This window comes from Budorcas taxicolor, chromosome 5 (genome assembly GCF_023091745.1).
Source record: "Budorcas taxicolor isolate Tak-1 chromosome 5, Takin1.1, whole genome shotgun sequence".
Taxonomy (NCBI): Eukaryota; Metazoa; Chordata; class Mammalia; order Artiodactyla; family Bovidae; genus Budorcas; species Budorcas taxicolor.
In genome coordinates, this window is record NC_068914.1 from 59,824,230 (window position 1) to 59,844,284 (window position 20,055).

Below are 20,055 nucleotides of genomic sequence, written 5' to 3' on the forward strand. Positions count from 1 at the left end.
CTGTCAGATAATACTATTTAAGTAGTTACACCATCACAAACTTATCGGATCTTTTCACCGTATTTTTCAGGTTAGAAATACAATTTCTGTAGAAATACTCAGTTTATGCTTTGGACAGATGCAGTAAAGCACTCAGTTACTGACATATCTAACATTACAATAACTGGGATACTTAAACCAAATAATCCTTATTTATAATTTTGTTTGCAGCAATTAGCTTCATAACACTTGGATATTCAGGTGGTGTTTGCTATATTGGGTGATACAAGACTGAGTAGCATATGTCATTACCTGCAAAATCTTTTAGAAATAAAAGAGCAATCTGGTGCACTTAGCTATATAAAAAAGTGGTAAAATTATATAATATATATTATTTTGCATTTTTAAACAATATCACTTATATTTGAAGGGGTTTTTTTGTGTGAGTTTCTGAAAGCTTTTTGCTAAATGACCTACCATTTTGAGAAGATAAGTGAATAAGTCCTGAGGGCACTAGGGAAATGTGATTGATAGAAATTAACATGTAAATTAGTTAAATTATCTCCTAAAATCAGTGAAAAAATAATCTTCATACTAGGTATTTTTCACCAGAAGCTAATACTATTAACTGCAGAAATTACCCATATTATGTTAAGCTTTTACCATGTGTGTTGACTTATTTGAACTACTTTAGGTTTGGTAAAACTCAGGATCAATAGATCTGGCTGGGTTTGAATTCTGAATTAACGACTTACCTGTCAGTTGACACTAAGCAAATCTTTTCTCACTACCTGATCCTCAGTTATTTCACATATAAAATGTGTGGTAATACCTACCTTACCTATTTTACAGGATTTTGTGATTATTCAAAACAATACTGTCAGTACGTGTTGCAAACCTGAGGAGAATTTTATAAATGTGATATTTGGATTTGTGGTTGGCATGTCTTTTAAAATGTACATATTTTTCTTTTAATTTTTGATAAATATTTTCATCACAAGGAAGAAATTATGTATCCATATGCTCTTTTCCAGCAAATCAAATACATATAAAGAATGATGCTTACTGCTTATTGTTTGAAATATTTGTTTCATCCTGACTTCTGTTTTAAATTTTCATTAGGACATGTGACTGTTTTAAGTTTTTCTCAGCGGAGTTCTAACTGGAAGACTCTCCAGCTTCATAAGTCTTTCCTCTTCCAGTGAGACTCTAAGTAGGAGCAGAAAGGGGAAACTATTACCCATTGGCTGCTCATTGTACAAATCTTTTGCTTTTTGTCGTCTTTGAAATTTATATCTTTTTTATGCCCAGGGCTAATGTGACAAGGTCAAATGGTATTAGGTTTTCACTAATGTCCTTTGTCTTTCTGGTTTGAATTTTCTTGGAAAAAAATATACACAGAATGTCAGTAGAAGGAAAGTTATAGAGGTTAAAAAAAATGATTCTACTATTAGGTTTCTGCCATCCTAATGAATAGTCATAAAGGTGAATGAATAGCCAGTTTTCTTGACTAAAATTTCCAAAAAAAAAAAGAATATGATGTTAAAAGCATGGTTCTCTGAAAAGATAAAATTCTGATATTATTAAAAATATGTAGTTAAACCAAATATTTCTTTACCTGAAGAAATACTTTATTTTTGCAAAGAAAATTTTATTTTCAATTTTAAAACTTTATTGGTTACTTTTAGTTGATGTCTCTTATAACCTATATGTTACCAAATGTTGCCACATATAACTTATTAGTTAAAAACATGAGATATTCTGACAAAAGAGAAAAACTCAGTATCTATTAATCTTTCAAAATCCTTTTAGCATAAGGGCAAAGATTTAGTATTAGAAATATACTAAAGGTAAAAAAAAGTAAGAATTTTCTTTTAATAAATGCATTTATTAGTATTGTATTTTCACTTGAAGAACTTAAATTTCCTACCTGTAATAATGATCTAGAATGCCTGAGTAGGAAATGTCATAAAATTAGGACTCAAATCCATTGATTATGTATTGAAAAAGTTTTACATTTCTTTCTTTTTTAGAATACATGTGATGTTTCAGTAAAGTTTGCTATTAAGGAATGTATATGCAGATAATGAACCATATATACAAATGTAATGACCAATATTTGATCACTTTTTCTTTTATTACCTTGGATATTTTCCCCTGGAATTAGTGTTGCTCAGGTAGTATAAATACTAATATTGTACTTAGGATTGACTATAATCAGAGAGATCTTCCAGTCTCCTTACTTAGTCTATTTTAGCATCAGTACCATCTTCTGTTTCTCTTCTAATGCAGAACAGGATAATACAAGAGAGGAGTTAAGCTCAGCACAAGGGTTGGCTTTGTGACATGAGGCTTCCAGTCACAATATTATCCTGTAAACTTCTGATCTTAGAATAATAGTACTTTTTTTTTTTTGCTGTTGTTGTTGTTGTTTTTGCCATGGCAAGATGTTGGTAGGAATAAAGATGTAAAAATCTCTGCCGGGACAATTGGAGGGACATTATAAACACCAAGAAAGTAAAAGTAGAAGTTAATACATACTTTTTTTCTGTTTAGTACCAGAAGTACTCCTTTAGTAAAAACTTATTCTGAACATGTATGAATCTTCAGCATTTATAGAGGGTCAGAAGACTTTTTTATTTGTGATGAGAATATATTTTATACAAAGAAATTTTCATTGTTTTTAAAGATTTAGATGAACTAGCTTAATTTTTAATGCCAAGTAGCTAGGGTAATGCAATGCTGTATAACAAAGAAAGTATAATCTTGTCTTAGTTTGAAATGCAAATCAAACTAAAATTAATTTTCCCTTCATAGCTTTTTGTTACTAATACTGTGAATATTTTCAATATCACTTATGTTCCTTGTTTGAATGTGAGGTATTAATGACAGTTGTATCTTAAATAATGATAGAAACTTTTAAAAGCCAGAGAAAATTTACTGTTATTAGAATTTGAACATTCTTATATTAATAAGTATGAATTTTAAATATTAGTATATGTTTGATAAATTTAAGTATTTTATCAATAGAAAACATTTTCTATTATTGTGTTCCTTAAATGCATATTTCCGATTTAAAAACAACCCCAGTGTAACTTCTATACTTACAGGACTTATAATACTTTAGTAAATGAAACTTTTTAAAATTAAAAACAAAGTTATTAACTCTAATTAAAGTTATATTGTTAATAAGTAAAAATAAATAATCTTATGTTTTGACTCTGAATGGTTTGTTATATGTTTGAGCCAGAAAAAATACAAAGAAATTACGAATTCTTCGTAAATTTAGCCATATACAAAGACAAAACACTAGAAAGCCCATTTATCCTTATTTTAATACCAAACACACATTAAGCTTCCTGATATTTATTATCGATATTATCAATTCCATGATCATTTCTCTTTAGAAATAAATATAAATATTTATATATTTGTATATATTATTATAAATATAGAATAAATAGCATCTTATAACTACTGTATTTTTAAAAGTACTTTTAGTTAATGTTACATTATTGTATTTTATTGTGAAAATGCAACTGTTATGTATTTCATCCAGAGTTATAATTTATAACATTATGTTATTGTATTAAATAAATATATTATTGTATAATTACATCAATAATATTAAGAACACTCCAATTTAAATTTTCTTTAAATTCCATTTCGGTTTTCAGCCTGACAAAAATCGTACCGCTTTTTTACTTTGTTTCTTTGGAAAAACTGGATGTCAGCAACAATTGTCTTTCTGGTAAGTTTATAAAAATACATAGTTGTTTCTCAAATAATATGCTTTTGGGTTTCTGTTCTAAATATGGTAAGGAAATGTTCTGGGTAGATGTATATAACATACCTATACAAAATGGTGTAGAGGAGGAAAATTTTCTCTTTTTTCAAACTGGGCCTGAGAATTAAACTGATGTAAGTCAGATAAATAGAAGAAAAAAAATACAAGTTTTAATTTTTTTTTTACATGTACGTGAGAGTTCTCACAATAAAATTAAGACCCCAAGAAGCAGTTAAGGTTGAACTTACATAGTGAGTTGGACAAAGAGTAGTAAATAGTGAAAGTGAGAGGAAGCCGAGGAGCTTGGGCAATAAGGTAGTTAATTGGATTGAAAAGTGACTAGGAAATAAAGGCTGGTTTAACAAGCTTGTTTGCATACATATCTCTTGGCTTTAGCTTCCCATCCTTAAGATAAGAATGTCTCTTTGCTTCTGTTATAGGAAAATATCTTTCACATGGGAATTTAATTTCTTGCTTTTAAGAAAAAGAAGGAAGATTAGAGGGCTCTTAAATTTGCTCCTTTTTTTAAGTGCGTTTAACTTAAAATAGTCAAAATGCCAGAATGGCTTATTATGGTGCCAGGTATTCTAAACTCCTTTGAATGTGTGGTGAAATAATTTAATTAAAATTTTCTTTATACTTTTAAACTCATATTACATCCATATCTTTCTGGTAAACCTTGGAAAAGGTGAGAATTATATTCTTATTTAAAATTCATATATCCTATACCTATGAAAAAAAATTAGTCTAATGAAGATAAGTAAACACATTTGTCTAACTTGTTGACACCTAACCATTACAGAGGAGACATCCATCAAAAAGTTTATCAAGAATGATGTATTGATATGGTTAAACAATCTCTCACCCTCAAACTTCCGGTCCCCAATTTTAGTCAGTCCCTTTGAAGAGATAATCACAGTTTTAAGTTTGTCACCATAGGTTAAATCTGACTTTCCTACATCTTTATATTAATGGAATCGAATAGTATGTTCTCTGTTGACTCTAGATTTTGGTTGGCATTCTTGGGATATTCCACCACATCAGTTGTTCAGTTGTTTTATCAGCAATATTTTTTTTTCTTTGCTTGTTTTTTCTGATGTGTGGTCTATTGCATGAATACATCACAGTTTGTCCATTTTCCTGTTGATTAATATTTTGTTTGCTGTTTGGGGTCAGTTCAGTTCAGTTGCTTAGTGGTGTTCGACTCTGCAACCCCATGGACTGCAGCACTCCAGACTTCCCTGTCCATCACCAACTCCCGAGGTTTGCTCAAACTCATGAACATCCGGTCAGTGATGCCTTCCAACCATCTCATCTTCTGTTGCCACTTTTCCTCCTACCTTCACGCTTTCCCAGCACTGGGGCTTTTCTAAAGAGTCACATCTTCGCATCAGTTACAAAGTACTGTAACTTCAACTTCAGCATTAGTCCTTCCAATGAATACTCAGGACTGATTTCTGTTAGGATGGACCGGTTGGATCTCTCTGCAGTCCAAGGGACTCTCAAGAGTCCTCTCCAACACCACAGTTCAAAAGCATCAATTCTTTGTCACTCAGCTTTCTTTATAGTCCAACTCTCACAACCATACTTGACTACTGGAAAAACCATACCTTTGACTAGACGGACCTTTGATGGCAAAGTAATGTCTCTGCTTTTTAATATGCTGTCTAGGTTGGTCATAGTTTTTCTTCCAAGGAGCAAGTGTCTTTTAATTTCATGGCTGCAGTCACCATCTGCAGTGATTTTAGAACCCAAGAAAATAAAGTCTGTCACTGTTTTCCCATCTGTTTGCCATGAAGTGATGGGACTGGATGCCATGATTTTCGTTTTTTTGAATGTTGAGTTTTAAGCCAGCCTTTTCACTCTCCTCTTTCACTTTCAGCATGAGGCTCTTTAGTTCCTCTTTGCTTTCTATAGGTGGTATCATCTGCATATCTGAGGTTATTGATATTTCTTCCAGTAATCTTGATTCCAGCTTGTGCTTCATCCAGCCCTGTATTTCGCATAATGTGCTCTACATGAAAGTAAAATGAGCAGGGTGAAAATATACAGCCTTGATGTACTCCTTTCCCAACTTGGGTCCAGTTCTAACTGTTGCTTCTTGACCTGCATACGGGTTCCTCAGGAGGCAGATAAGGTGGTCTGGTATTCCTATCCCTTTAATTATTTTCCAGTTTGTTGTGATCCACACAGTCGAAGGCTTTGACATAGTCAGTGAAGTGGAAGTAGATGTTTTCTGGAACTCTCTTGCTTTTTTGATGATTCAGTGGGTGTTGGCAATTTGATCTCTGGTTCCTCTGCCTTTTCTAGATCCAGCTTAAACATCTGGAAGTTTTTGGTTCATGTACTATTGAAGCCTAACTTGAAGAATTTTGAGTGTGTGAGATGAGTGCAACTGTGAAGTAGTTTGAGCATTGCTTTTCTTTGGGATTGGAATGAAAACTGACCTTTTCCAGTCCTGTGGCCACTGCTGGGTATTCCAAATTTGCTGGCATATTGAATGCAGCACTTTCACATCATCATCTTTTAGGATTTGAAATAGCTCAGCTGGAATTCCATCACCTCCACTAGCTTTGTTCATGGTGATGCTTCCTAAGGTCCACTTGACTTCACACTCCAGGATGTCTGGCTCTAGGTGGATGATCACACACCATCTGGTTATCTCAGTCATTAAGACTTTTTTTTTGTATAGTTCTTCAGTATATTTTTGCCACTACTTCTTAATCTCTTCTGTTTCTGTTAGGTCCATACCATTTCTTTCGTTTATTGTGCCCATCTTTGCTTGAAATGTTCCCTTGTTATCTCTAATTTTCTTGAAGAGATCTCTAGTCTTTTCCATTCTATTGTTTTCCTCTGTTTCTTTGCTTGATCACTGAGGAAGGCTTTCTTATCTGTCCTTGCTATTCTTTGGAACTCTGTGTTCAGATGGATATATCTTTTCTTTGCTCCTTTATCTTTAGCTTCTCTTCTTTTCTTACCTATTTGTAAGGCCTCCTCAGTATACCATTTTGCCTTTTTGCTTTTCTTTTTCTTGGGGATGATTTTGATCACTGACTCCTGTGCAATGTCACGAACTTCTGTCCAAAGTTCTTCAGGCACTCTATCATATCTAATCCCTTGAATCTATTGTATAGTAGTAAGAGATTTGATTTAGGTCATACCTGAATGGTCTAGTAGTTTTCCCTACTTTCTTAAGTCTTAAGCTTGCAATAAGGAGTTCATGATCTGAGCCATGTCAGTTCCTGGTCTTGTTTTTGCTGATATAGAGCTTCTCTATCTTTAGCTGCAAGGAATACGATCAATCTGATTTCAGTATTGATAATCTGTTTGGGGCACTCTGATTATAAAGTTCCTATGGAAATTCATGTACAAATACTTTTGTAACATAAGTTTTCAGTTTTCTTGGATATATGTTTAAGGATGTAATTACTGGATAATAGAATAGCTGCATGAAAGTCAAAGTGAAAAGTATTAGTCACTCAGTCATGTCCAACTCTTTGTGGCCTCATGGACTTAGCCCTCCAGGCTCCTCTGTCCATGGAATTCTCCAGGCAAGAATAGTTGAAGTGAAGTGAAGTCGCTCAGTCGTGTCTGACTCTTTTCGACCCTGTGGACTCTAGCCCATCAGGCTCCTGCATCCATGGAATTTTCCAGGCAAGAGTCTTGGAGTGGGTTGCCATTCCCTTCTTCAGGGAATCTTCCCAACCCAAGAATTGAACCTGGGTCTGCTGCATTGCAGACAGTTTCTTTACCATCTGAACCACCAGGGAAGCCCCTGTTAGTCATGTTTAACTTTATAAGAAACTAATAAAACTGTTTTACCAAACAGTTGTAACATTTCACTTGCCCACATTAGAGTTCCAATCACTGCATTCTACAGGGTTCTGGTATATCATTGTGTTATCTCGTTATGGTTTTAGTTTGCACTTCCCTGATGGATAATGATATTGAGCATCTTTGCATACATTTTTTGATGGTTTCTGTATATTTTTTGTGTCTTTTCAAGTATCTTACCATTTTAAAAATTTGGCTATTTGCTGTTATTGGTTTGAATAAATTCTTTATGTATTCTGGATGAAATTCTTTGCCAGACGTATGTTTTTTGGGTGTTCTGTCCCATTCTTTCTTTTACCTATTAATTTTGTTAAGTGTATCTTTAGATAAGCAGAAATTTAAATTTTGGGTTTTTTTTATTTTTAATAATTTTTGCTCTCTGTGTCCTTTGTCATCTTTTTCTACATCCAGAATGAGATAATTTTCTATGCTTTTTAACTTTCTTATAAAGTTCTTGTACTTTAAGTTTTTACTTTTAGGTCTATGACCTACATCAAATTAATTTTTACAAATGGTGTGGAGTCAAAGACGAGGTGTTGTTGTTGTTGAACAACTAAACAACATTTAGTTTTTCCAGAAACATTTGTTGAACAAACTTTTCATCATTGATTGACTTTGGTGTCTTTGTCAAAAAGTTGATTTCCATTTGGTCCACCTTGATCTACCTTTTAACTGATTTTCTCTTAATGCTAGATCATATTTTCCTGTTTCTTTTTAATGTCCAATACTTTGTAACTGTATGCTGAGCATTGTTCATACTACAGTTTACTGAGTCCAGCTATTGTTACCTTTCTTTTAAAGCATAGTAAATGTAATTCTAGAAGGCAGTGAAGGCATTGATGGATAATTGTATTTCTGTCAACCTTAATTTCATTCTCTCCTACAGCAAATCATTTAAATTTTCAACTCTCAATGCATTCCTCTACCCCTGGGCATTGTCTTCACTCCTAATACATGGTCTTTCTGGATTTTAGCTGAATCTCTGAGATGCTGTATTCAGTTAAGTCTTATCTGACTGGGCTGAAATTCCAGTGTCTTTCCCTGCTGCATGAACTATATTGTCATCACTCAGCTCTTAGCCTAATAGCAGGTTAACTTTGCCAGGTGTTTCAGAATGTTGCCCTGTCTAGCACTCGTCCAAGTAGCTGTGATAAACCCTTACATACACTTTTCCCCCAATTCTCTTCCTACCAACATATACACACTCATCTTCTTCTCAGTACTTTTCACCATAAATTCCAGCCTCATGTCTAAACTTGGCCTCATCACTCAGCAAAACAGCCTCTTTGCTTGATTTCCACTTTCTTGCTCTAAAGTGGTTAAATACTTTTAGGCCAAAAAAAAAAAAAAATTGTGATTGTCAGCTCACCATGTGTGTTTGCTGTTTTCTTCCAAGTCAGGCTTAAAAACAGGTGCTTCATGTTTATTGTCCAGTTTTATGATTGTTTTCTGTGGGAGAGCAATTCCAGTATAAATTTCTCTTAATGTACCCTGGATTGCTGGATTGACCTACTGTTTTTACTTTTGAAAGTATAAATGTAATTCTGTTTAGGCAAATGTTCAATTTTTACCACTATCCAATTACTTTTGATTTTACTTTTTTATACGTTGTGTTAACGATCTGGCAAAGCTTGCTCTAAGCTGTGTACATACTCGTTTAATTCTCACCCTATGAGATAGATATATGAATTTCCAAGCAATTGTATGATTTGCATAAATTCACACAGCTGCTAAATGGTAGAAATAATGTATTATGATAGCAGAGTCTGTTCTTAATATGGTCTTTTAAAAACATTCTGTAGAATAAATAATTTTTGTGCTTTTCTTTAACAGTCAAACATAAAGTGGTCATTTATGTATAACTATTTTTCTTTATCTGTAATGCCTCATAATAATTTTTATTGTTTATTTTCTATAGATCTTACAAGTGCCATAAAGTGGTTTGATGCATGCTTTTCTCTCCATGAATTATCTCTCACTGGAAACCCACTTCTTCAAGAAGTAAACTGGAGGTAAATAAATATCATTGCACCCTATGTATGTACTTTATTATAATTGCAGAGAACACAATTTGATGAAAATTGTTCTGTGTATATTATTAATAATTCCCTGGGAAAAGTGAATAAAGAATAATTCAAAATTTATTCTAAATAGAATAATTTTATAAAAGTAGTTTAAAAAAATACCTTCTGCCTAAAACAAATTTTTTGTACATGTAAGAACTAATGCAAATTTGAAATGATAATTCTGATCCAAACCACTGATTATATGACAATTTTAGTATGATGTTGACTTAGGTTTCTGTTTATAGAAAATACATCTTTGGGGAATTACTTTTTGAGTCATCTACATCCTGTAGCTTGCCATTTCAAATTATTTCTTTTCTGGTAATGATTTGATTTTATTTAATTTCTGAAAAGAGAAAGTTGCTGTCTGTTAAAGTATGTATTATAAGCATGTATGAATTCTGGCCTCTGTTTGGAATACTATAGTAAGTACCTAAATGTAAATGAAAAAATATTTATACTTGTAATTTTTGTAATATTTGTAATTTTTTTAATGAATTTTCTTTTTTAAAAAGTTCTCTAATCTGAAATTCTTAAATTATGCTAGCATCATTTTTCCCAAGATAGCCAACATCTTTTTTGTAATCAGGTTTTTTGAATTAATTTACATATAATAAAATTTATCAGTTTTATTTATGAATATGAATATTGTATAGAAATCATCACAATCATTTTTTATCACCTTGAAAAATTACCTTATTCCTCTTGGTGGTTAGTCCCCTCTTCAAGTATTTCATAACCTTCTTCCAATACTTTTAAAATGTCTCTCTCTAATTTACTGGTCTTTTAAGAGCTCTTCCCATAAATTGTGATGCTGTAGCATGATGCTGTGGAGAAGGCAGTGGCACCCCACTCCAGTACTCTCACCTGGAAAATCCCATGGACGGAGGAGCCTGGAAGGCTGCAGTCCATGGAGTTGCTAAGAGTCAGACGCGACTGAGCGACTTCCCTTTCACTTTTCACTTTCATGCACTGGAGAAGGAAATGGCAACCCACTCCAGTGTTCTTGCCTGGAGAATCCCAGGGACAGGGGAGCCTGGTGGGCTGCCATCTATGGGGTCACACAGAGTCGGACACGACTGAAGCGACTTAGCAGCAGCAGCATGATGCTGAGTATCAGTAGCCTGAATGATAGTGCTTTTTTCTTCTTTTTGACTTGTGCAGGGCCTCCACCTCCTTTGGATCCAGGCATCTTTTCTGGATCTTGGCTTCCTTAGATACCTGCTTTCCTTTGATTCCAAATCACCAGAGATAGTGCGTTGAGCATAGCACCTGTTCCTAAAGGCTGCCTAGCACTCTGAGGAAAGCTTGCCAATTATCTTCCTGCTCCACCCACTCCAAAAGCAGAAAACAACAAAATCAATAATGTGCTAATTTGTTACTATAAGGATTGGTGATGATTTACTCTCTAAGTCATGTCCTGCTCTTGCGACCCCATGGACTGTAGCCTGCCAGGCTCCTCTGTCCATAGGATTTTCCAGGCAAGAGTACTAGAGTGGGCTGACATTTCCTTCTTCAATTACAAGGATTAGTTGTACATAAATAGATTTGTAATGAGAGTAAGTAGGTTATTCAAAAGCATGTATAATCATTGTAGGACTGATTTAAGAATTACAAAATACCCAAAGTAGAATTTCTGTAATATCTAGTGGGGTTTTGGTTTTGTTTTGTTTTTAATGACTATTTGCAAGCTATCACTGTTAAATTCACACACATCAGATTAATCTGAAAAACCATGTTATTCTTGGTTATGGTAGGACTCCTGTTATGATTTGCAACAAGTGATGTAATCTCTGCCTGGGTTTTAGTTTGTAAAATAAATACTAATATTAACCTACCTCAAAACTTGTTGAGGATCTGTGAAATACTGAGTGAATGCCCAAAATAAAATATTGTTATCTTTTTATTAAAAAAAAATGTGTCTCCACTGTCTTATGGCTTTCACTGTTTCTAAGGAGAAGTCTGTGGACATTCTTGTCTTCATTCCTCTGTCTCTGGGTACTTTTAAGATTTTATCAGTGGTTTTCAGCAATTTGATTATAACATGCTTTGATGTGGTTTTAGATAGATTTACTCTCCTTAGGATTTTTTCCTTGTTTATTTGCTTAGTGCTTTTCTAATGCTGTAGAGTTGTTTTACTATGTGTTAGTTTCAGATGCACAACAACATGATTCAATTATTTGTGTGTGTGTATTCTTTTCAGAATTTTTCTATTATGGGTTATTATAAGATATTAAATATAGTTCCCTATGTTATGCAGTAGGTCCTTATTGTTGATTTTATATATAGTAGTATATATATCTGTTAATTTTGTTGTTGTTAGTTAGTCACTAAGTCATGTCTGACTATTTCGCAACCCCATGAACTACAGCCTGCCAGGCCCCTCTGTCCATGGGATTTCCCAGGCAAGAATACTGGAGTGGGTTGCCATTTCCTTCTCCAGGGGATCTTCCCGACCCAGGGATCGAACCTGTGTCTCTTTCGTCTCCTGCACTGGTGGGCAGATTCTTTACCACTGAGCCACCAGGGAAGCCAGCTCCCAGAGTATCCCTCTTGCCTGCCTTTATTCTTTGGTAACCATAAGTTTGTCTTCTAAGTCTGTGAGTCTATTTCTGTATTGTAAATAAGTTCATTTGTATCACTTTTTTGATTCCACATATAAGTGATATAACATGATATTTGTCTTTGTCTGACATACCTCACTTAATATGATAATTTTTAGTCCATCCATGTTGCAGTTCTGCTTAGAATTTATTGAACTTCTTGGATATAGTAGATTCATAGTTTCCATAAAATTGTGAAAAAATTCGGCCATTATTTTCAAGTATTTTTTTTCTGCTTCCTTCTATCTTCTCCTACGAGAACTCTAACTTCACCAGTATTAGACCACTTGATGTATCCTTGAAGTCACTATTGCTTTGTTCTTATATTTATTGTTTTTGTTTTCTGCCTATATTTCAGTCTTACTAGTTATTGCTGTGGCTTCAAATCCCCTGATAGTTTCTTCTTGTGTACCTGCTCTGCAGTTAATCCCATCTAAACTGTTTTTCAGTTCAGATTAGATGTAGATTTCATTTCTACAAGTTTATTTTTTTTAACGTTTACAGTTTCTCTCTTAATCATGTTCATATATTCCTGAATCATCTTGAACATATGGATAATATTTATAATAGCTATTCTGACATCTTTGTATGTTAATTTCATCATCTCCCTCATTTTGAGGTCTATTTTTATTAATTCTCTTTTCTGATTCTGATTTTCCTACTTCTTGCATCCCCAGACAATTTTGGTTATATTCTGGACGTTTAAATTTTTCTGCTTGTTGATTCCTTAATTTTCATTTTTTCCTTTATATAATATATCTTGATATTTTGCTTCTGACATGCACCACCTATTTAATATGTTTCTTGGAATTAGTGAGATGATTTCAAAACTTCCTTTTAAGTTCTGTTAGGGAAATCTCAAAGAAATCTTTATTTAGACTAGTACTAATTTAGCCCAACTACTATGCCTCCAGCTTTCTTAGTATTCTGCCTAATGTCTCTTCCATGTATCCTTTCGACTTTGGCTGATGAGAATTATTCCTATCCTCCTGTGGGTTCCTGTAATATTTGCTGCCATTTGCTTCCCACTTGTTATTTCCCTTGGCTCCAAGTGATTTTTCTCTCACATATCCTCCAGACTCATTCACAGTTCTAGGTGAATTACATCCTAGTATACTGAGAAACTTTGCATATATAATTTGGAATTTTCTAGTACTGATGATGTTTATAGCCTGAACTCCTATCTCTTTTTAAGTCCAGCAGCATGCATTTGTTAAATGATTTAACATGAATAATTATAAATTTGACATTTGTATCATATCAGGACATGGATATATCAAGGCAGAACAAGCCAAAGTGGACTGGGCTTGTAGCCTAATTTAGCAAGGTGGATTTGGCAACATGTTAAGGGTAGGGAAAGACAAACATGTACTAAAATTCAGGTAGGAAAATCCATTTCAAAATCCTAATTTTGAATCAAGTTAGCAAGTCATATCAGTTTGATCAGATAGTAAAATACATTTATGAACAAAATAAAGATGGAGAAATGAATAACTGAAAAAAGGGTGGTGTACATCTATCCTAGGGTGGAGGCAGTTGACTTTTCGCCCTGATTTGGTTTCCCTGTGATGTATGGCCATAGCCAGAAAGGTCCTTGTTTTTCTAAGTATTTCAGAGGAATATAAGATATCTTACCAAAAAACCAAGGATCTGATTATATTTACAATCCCTGTACCTGACTTAAGCCACCTGTAGAACAAGATAAGAGTCTTGGGAGTGGTCCCTGTTGTCTCCCTTGCCTAAGATCACTGCAGACCTATGACATTCTCTTTCTAGATGTATTGGGTTCTTAAATTTGTCCATTGACCTTTAGTGAAGAAAATAGCAGCTTTTTACACCAAGTCAAACACCTGTGTGATTTGTTGCTTCTGATAACTTATCATAGAAGAGTTATTATCTTTTTGCTAGAAAATCTATTTTTCTTTCTTTTTGCTTTAAAACTGAGTTTCCACATAGATTTCTAATGTTACCCTGTTTGTTAGGCAAACCTGGTGTGTTCCACATGTTTTAGAATAGAACCTGTCAACCTCTGGCTTAGAAGCATTTGTTTTCAAGTGTGATTTAAGTTGTGTAGCACGGAGGAAAGAGTATAACCCAGTGCAGTGGTTCTTAACGCTGTATGCCCCTTCACCATCACCTAGGAGCCTGTTAGATATGCAAAATCTTACACTCTACCCAGATCCACCAAACCAGAAAGTAGCACATGACTCCCAGTAATCTTTTCAAGCCTTTTGGGTGATTCAGGGTGCATTGAAGTTTGGAAATCATTGTGTTTTTAAATAAGGACATCTTCCTGCCCCATGCTTTGTGATCCTGGGAAAGTAACAGCTTTTCTATGTCTGTGAGTCTTCACTGGTAAAATGAGGATAATAATTGTACCTATCCTTTGGCATAGCCACTAGATTTGAATGGGATAATACATACATTTCGTTGATAATAATCCCTGGAATGTGGTGAGCACACAAAAATCTATTATTTACTATTACTAGGCCAACCAGACTGTATATGGGTGCTTATTCAATCACCAAGTATTTAGTGTATGCCTACTACATGTAGTCAGTGTCCTAACATGTTGGACATTATAAGGGAAATTCAGTGTAAGCCATGATTTCAAGTCCATTTTGATAATCTTGTTAGAGATAGAAAATGTATGCAAAAAATGATAACCATGAAAGCTAATGATAACAAATACTGATATAGCATTTACTTTGTGCCCAGCACTGTTTTCAATTAATCCTCACAATATAATAATGAAATAGCTACCTAATTTCCCCACTTTATATAAGCAGAAAGGGCTAAGTCATCTACCCAATTTGACACAGCTAGCAAGTCGAAGACCCAGGATTCAAACCTATGTAGTCTAGCTCCAAAATCTACTCTTAACTCAAGTTTTAGTACCTAATAAAGTAAAAGTGTCATATGATTATTGTAAACAGCAGATATGCTTTAGAAATTTGGAAATATCGTAATTTAGAGCAGGCAAAACTGCCTGCACCTAAGAGGCAAACTTTCAGTTAATCCTCCAATAGTTTGGTAATAGTGAAAATCAGAGAGTTGCCTGGCAGTCCTGTGGTAAAGACTCCAAGATTCCACTGCAGGGTGTATGGATTCAGTCTCTGATTGGGGAACTAAGATCCAGCATGCATCACAGTCAGTTCAGTTGCTCAGTCATGTCCGACTCTTTGTGACCCCATGGACTGCAACGTGCCAGGCTTCCCTGTCCATCACCAACTCCCAGACCCTACATAGAATCATCATGTTGGTAATGCCATCCAACCATCTCATCCTCTGTCATCCCCTTCTCCTCCTGCCTTCAATCTTTCCCAGCATCAGGGGCTTTTCCAATGAGTCGGTTCTTCACATCAGGTGGTCAGAGTATTGGAGTTTCAGCTTCAGCATCAGTCCTTCCAATGTTTATACAGGACTGATTTACTTTAGAGTTGAATGGTTGGAATTCCTTGCAGTCCAAGGGATTCTCAAGAGTCTTCTCCAACACCACAGTTCAAAAGCATCAATTCTTTCAGCACTCAGCTTTCTTTATAGTCCAGTTCTCACATCTGTACCATACATGACTACTGGAAAAACCATAGCTTTGACTAGATGGACCTTTGATGGTAAAGTAATGCCTCTGCTTTTTAATATGCTGTCTAGGATGGTCATAACTTTCCTTCCAAGGAGCAAGTGTCTTTTAATTTCATGGCTGCAATCACCATCTGCAGTGATTTTGGAGGCCCCCAAAATAGTTTCTCACTGTTTCCCCATCTATTTCCCATGAAGTGATGGGACCGGATGCCATGATCTTCGTTTTCTGAATGTTGAGCTTTAAGCCAACTTTTTCACTCTCCTCTTTCACTTTCATCAAGAGGCATTTTAGTTCCTCTTCACTTTCTGCCAAACGGGTAGTGTCATCTGCATATCTGAGGTTATTGATATTTCTCCTGGCAATCTTGATTCCAGCTTGTGCTTCTTCCAGCCCAGCATTTCTCATGATGTACTCTATATAAAAGTTAAATAAGCAGGGTGACAATATACAGCCTTGACGTACTCCTTTTCCTATTTGGAACCAGTCTGTTGTTCCATGTCCAGTTCTAACTGTTGCTTCTTGACCTGCATACAGATTTCTTAGCAGACAGGTCAGGTGGTCTGGTATTCCCATCTCTTGAAGAATTTTCCAAGTTTATTGTGATCCACACAGTCAAAGGCTATGGCATAGTCAAAAAAGCAAAAATAGATGTTTTTCTGGAACTCTCTTGCTTTTTTGATGATCCAGTGGGTGTTGGCAATTTGATCTGTGGTTCCTCTGAGTTTTATAAATCCAGCTTGAACATGTGCAAGTTCACACAGTTCATGTACTGTTGAAGCCTGGCTTGGAGAATTTTGAACATTACTTTGCTAGTGTGTGAGATGAGTGCCATTGTTCAGTAGTTTGAACATTCTTTTGCATTGCCTTTCTTTGGGATTGGAATGACAAATGACCTTTTCCAGTCCTGTGGCACTGTTGAGTGCTGAGTTTTCCAGATTTGCTGGCATATTGAGTGCAGCAGTTTCCCTGCATCAAAATAATAAGTATAGTTAATTTGATTAAAGAATCAAAATCAAAGTAAAAAGCACTTCTGATAGAGGAAATATTCAAAAGAGGAAGAAATGTGAAAGATGAAGTTAAGCTCTGTAGAAGACCAGTGTGTTCAGGTAAAGTGAGGATAGTGAGAAATACCACTGGAAACAAGGAAGAAATCAAGTACTTAGGCTTACAGTGTGTCAAAGTGGGCTAAGTACTGTACATGTTCCTTCACTTCACAGCAACTGAGTTGGGTTCTGTAATTATCGCTCTCATTTTACAGAGTATTTACTGAAGCTTAGATACCTTGTGATTTGCTCAGTTAGGAAGTAAGTGTCAGGGGTGTTATTTGAGTTCTGAAGCCTGGAATTTAAACATTGTGTTCTGCTTTTTCATGTGTTATGTTGTGGCCAGATAGTAAATATCATGTCTGGGATAAAAAGTCTCTTTTATCCTGGAAACATACACTTGAAACATGTATTTTTCAAGCCTTGTGAGTAAACTGCTCACGTGCATATCTAGCTCTACCACTTCCTAGCTGTTTGCCTTGCTCAAGTTGCTTCATTTTGCTCTGTCTCTTCCTTCATTTGTAAAATGGGTATAATAATAGTACCTGTCTCTTAAGATAGATTCATTAGGGTAATATAGGTTATACCACACAGCAGCAAACTTAGAAATCTGTGTGGTTTCATCAACAGAAATTTTGTGTTTGTTTGCATTATGTCTGATGTGAGGTTGGCCTGTCTCTTCTAAGCAGATTCAGAAACTCAGCCTGCTTCCGTTTTGTGACTCTGAGTCACAACACTTGAACATAACTTCATTTTTATAGGTAGTAGATTGTGATGGGGGAAAATGACCACCAGAAAAGCAACTGACATTTAACCACTCTGCCCTCAAAAGTGGCAGATATTACTTCTCTAATATTGTATGGCCTGTAACTTGTCACATGGCCAGACTAACTGCAAAGAAACCGGGGAAACATAGGGAGGAACATGAGTTTCAGAGTACAGAAGTCTCTATGAGGAGTAAATATATATGTTACCACATGGTAGCTAGCACTTTATAGCCATGCCTAACAGAAACACATTTGATAATGCTAGGCTTTATTTTTAAGGCGTTACAGAGAAATTTTCAACAGTTATGTGAAAATGAAAACAGTGTTTGGGGAAGCTTGTTTTCAGCAGAAAACTGACAAAAAAATTAAGGAGAAGTAGCCAAATTAAATGAAAATGCTAGCATTAAAAATGGCTAAAATTAAGTAGTAGAAGTGGCCCCAGGTATTGTACAGATCCTTATAGAGTCCTTGGATGACACCCAAATTATTTGTTGAAGGTATATATTACTAAATTTAATTACATTATAATGTATAAATGTGTAAAAAATACATGTTTCAGCCACTAATTTTTCTATTGAACTTACTCAGTTTTACTTTCATGATTAACAATGTCATTTTCTCGATTGACAATTTATATTATTCTTGATTTTCAGTAATTATCAATATCTGAAGTTCTAAAATTGGAGTCCTCAGACTTCTTGGGGACCATAGTATTTGGGAAATTCTCTAAGTTTCCTGAGAAACTGATCTTAGGACAAGTTATTATAGGAAATGTCAACTGTTAGTTAACATCAAATCAGACGGTGATCAGAAATTACAAGTATTTAAGGAATGTATGTGCAGACGTGCAAAGGCCACCTGACTATGTTTCTAGACCTTTTGCCAGCTTGGTGAAGGACTTCGTCTTCTGGAATATAAGCAGTCAAGGTCCCCATACAGGTGCACTAACTTGCAATCTAGGACTGCTTCTCTTTCATTGCGATTTAGAGCACTAATCCCCAAGTTCGGGTCCTTACTTCTTGAAACCCATATAAACAGTGCAGTTATGTCTGAAGGACTGTTTGACAGGTGATATTATTTATTATAAAGATGTCTAATGGGTTGTTTCTAGAGAGATATTTTTATTTTCCCAAGTAACTATAGAGAATACGTTATAGAATTGGCATACAATGACAAATCAAAATGGCAGTTGTGTACATTATTCAGAGCAAGGGGATGATGGTTTTACTATTAGGCGTTGGGCAAATAGGGCATGAATTCTGTAGTTAATCTGGTATCTGTTACCATCTGAACAGCTGCCATGTTGCAAGTTGTAGCAGCTAGAAGCAAACCTATGTCCTGAATAATCTTTTATTTATTTTTTGTTATTTTGTTTGTAGAAAACATCAACACTTATTTAATTGAATAAAATATGCTTGTTGTTAAACCTACTGATATAACCTTTTGTAAGACATATATAAAGATAATATTCGCATTTTACTGCAGTTAGTATATACACTTTATAGTTTTAAAGAAATTATTTAATTAGAAATAATACTGAGAGAAAATAGATTAATATTTATATGTACAATTATTTAGCTATTATATTGTCTATGTTTAAATTAGTCTTTCTGAACTAGAACAATACCAATTTGCAAATTTTACCTGTCAAGTTTCATATAGATCCAGTTGCCCTAATGCAGCTCTCATAATTTTAAGAAGAGATTCACTTATCTACGTAGTTTAAAATCTAGTGATCTATAAGATATGGATTTTTTAATGAAAGGATCAACCCAAACTTTTACTAGTGTGTTCCACTGAACTTTACATAACCCCTTGATACCAACAAAGGGATTAGTTATAGATTTTCCCAATTGGTTTCTTACTTTCATGTCCAGCCAGTGATAACACGAACAAAACTGATGTACTAAAAAAATCTCTTTTTAAAACTTAATCCACAGACTCAGTTTGGAATTTCCTTTGGGAATGTGTTTCATTCATGAATGATTAATAGAGCTTCTTAAGTGACAGAATATTCACCAGGAAGTTTTCACTATATGAAATATTGATTCCTTGACTAGGAGGAGCCCAGCTGGAAAAACTAAGGCTGAGATCTCACAGTGTCCTTATACTTCATTTCAAACATGAATCAACTTGTTACAGCACTTTCTAATATATTTATCACAGAGTCTTTATAAGGCTGCATTTGAATTTAAAGCCAATCCATGCACTACTAATTTATACAAATCTGACTACTGTTCCTTAAAAAAAGATTCAAGAAAAAAAATTGTTCAAATAAAACATTAGCTCCAATCTGGATATTTATTTTGTAACTCACAGATTTCAAGACACTGTCACACTCTTCAAGATCCCACCAAACTACATGTGTACATCCAAAGGTTCAAAACAGTCTA

The 20,055-nt window shown here is 34.6% G+C and overlaps 1 protein-coding gene across 1 annotated transcript in view; it reads left to right on the top strand.

The window, feature by feature from the left end:
* LRRIQ1 (leucine rich repeats and IQ motif containing 1) overlaps positions 1-20,055 on the top strand; it is a 220,484-nt gene that overhangs the window by 69,740 nt on the left and 130,689 nt on the right. Inside the window, exons 12-13 of the mRNA XM_052641127.1 lie at positions 3,657-3,730; positions 9,519-9,612. Coding sequence (XP_052497087.1) covers positions 3,657-3,730; positions 9,519-9,612 — 168 coding nt within the window. The remainder of the gene's footprint in view (positions 1-3,656; positions 3,731-9,518; positions 9,613-20,055) is intronic.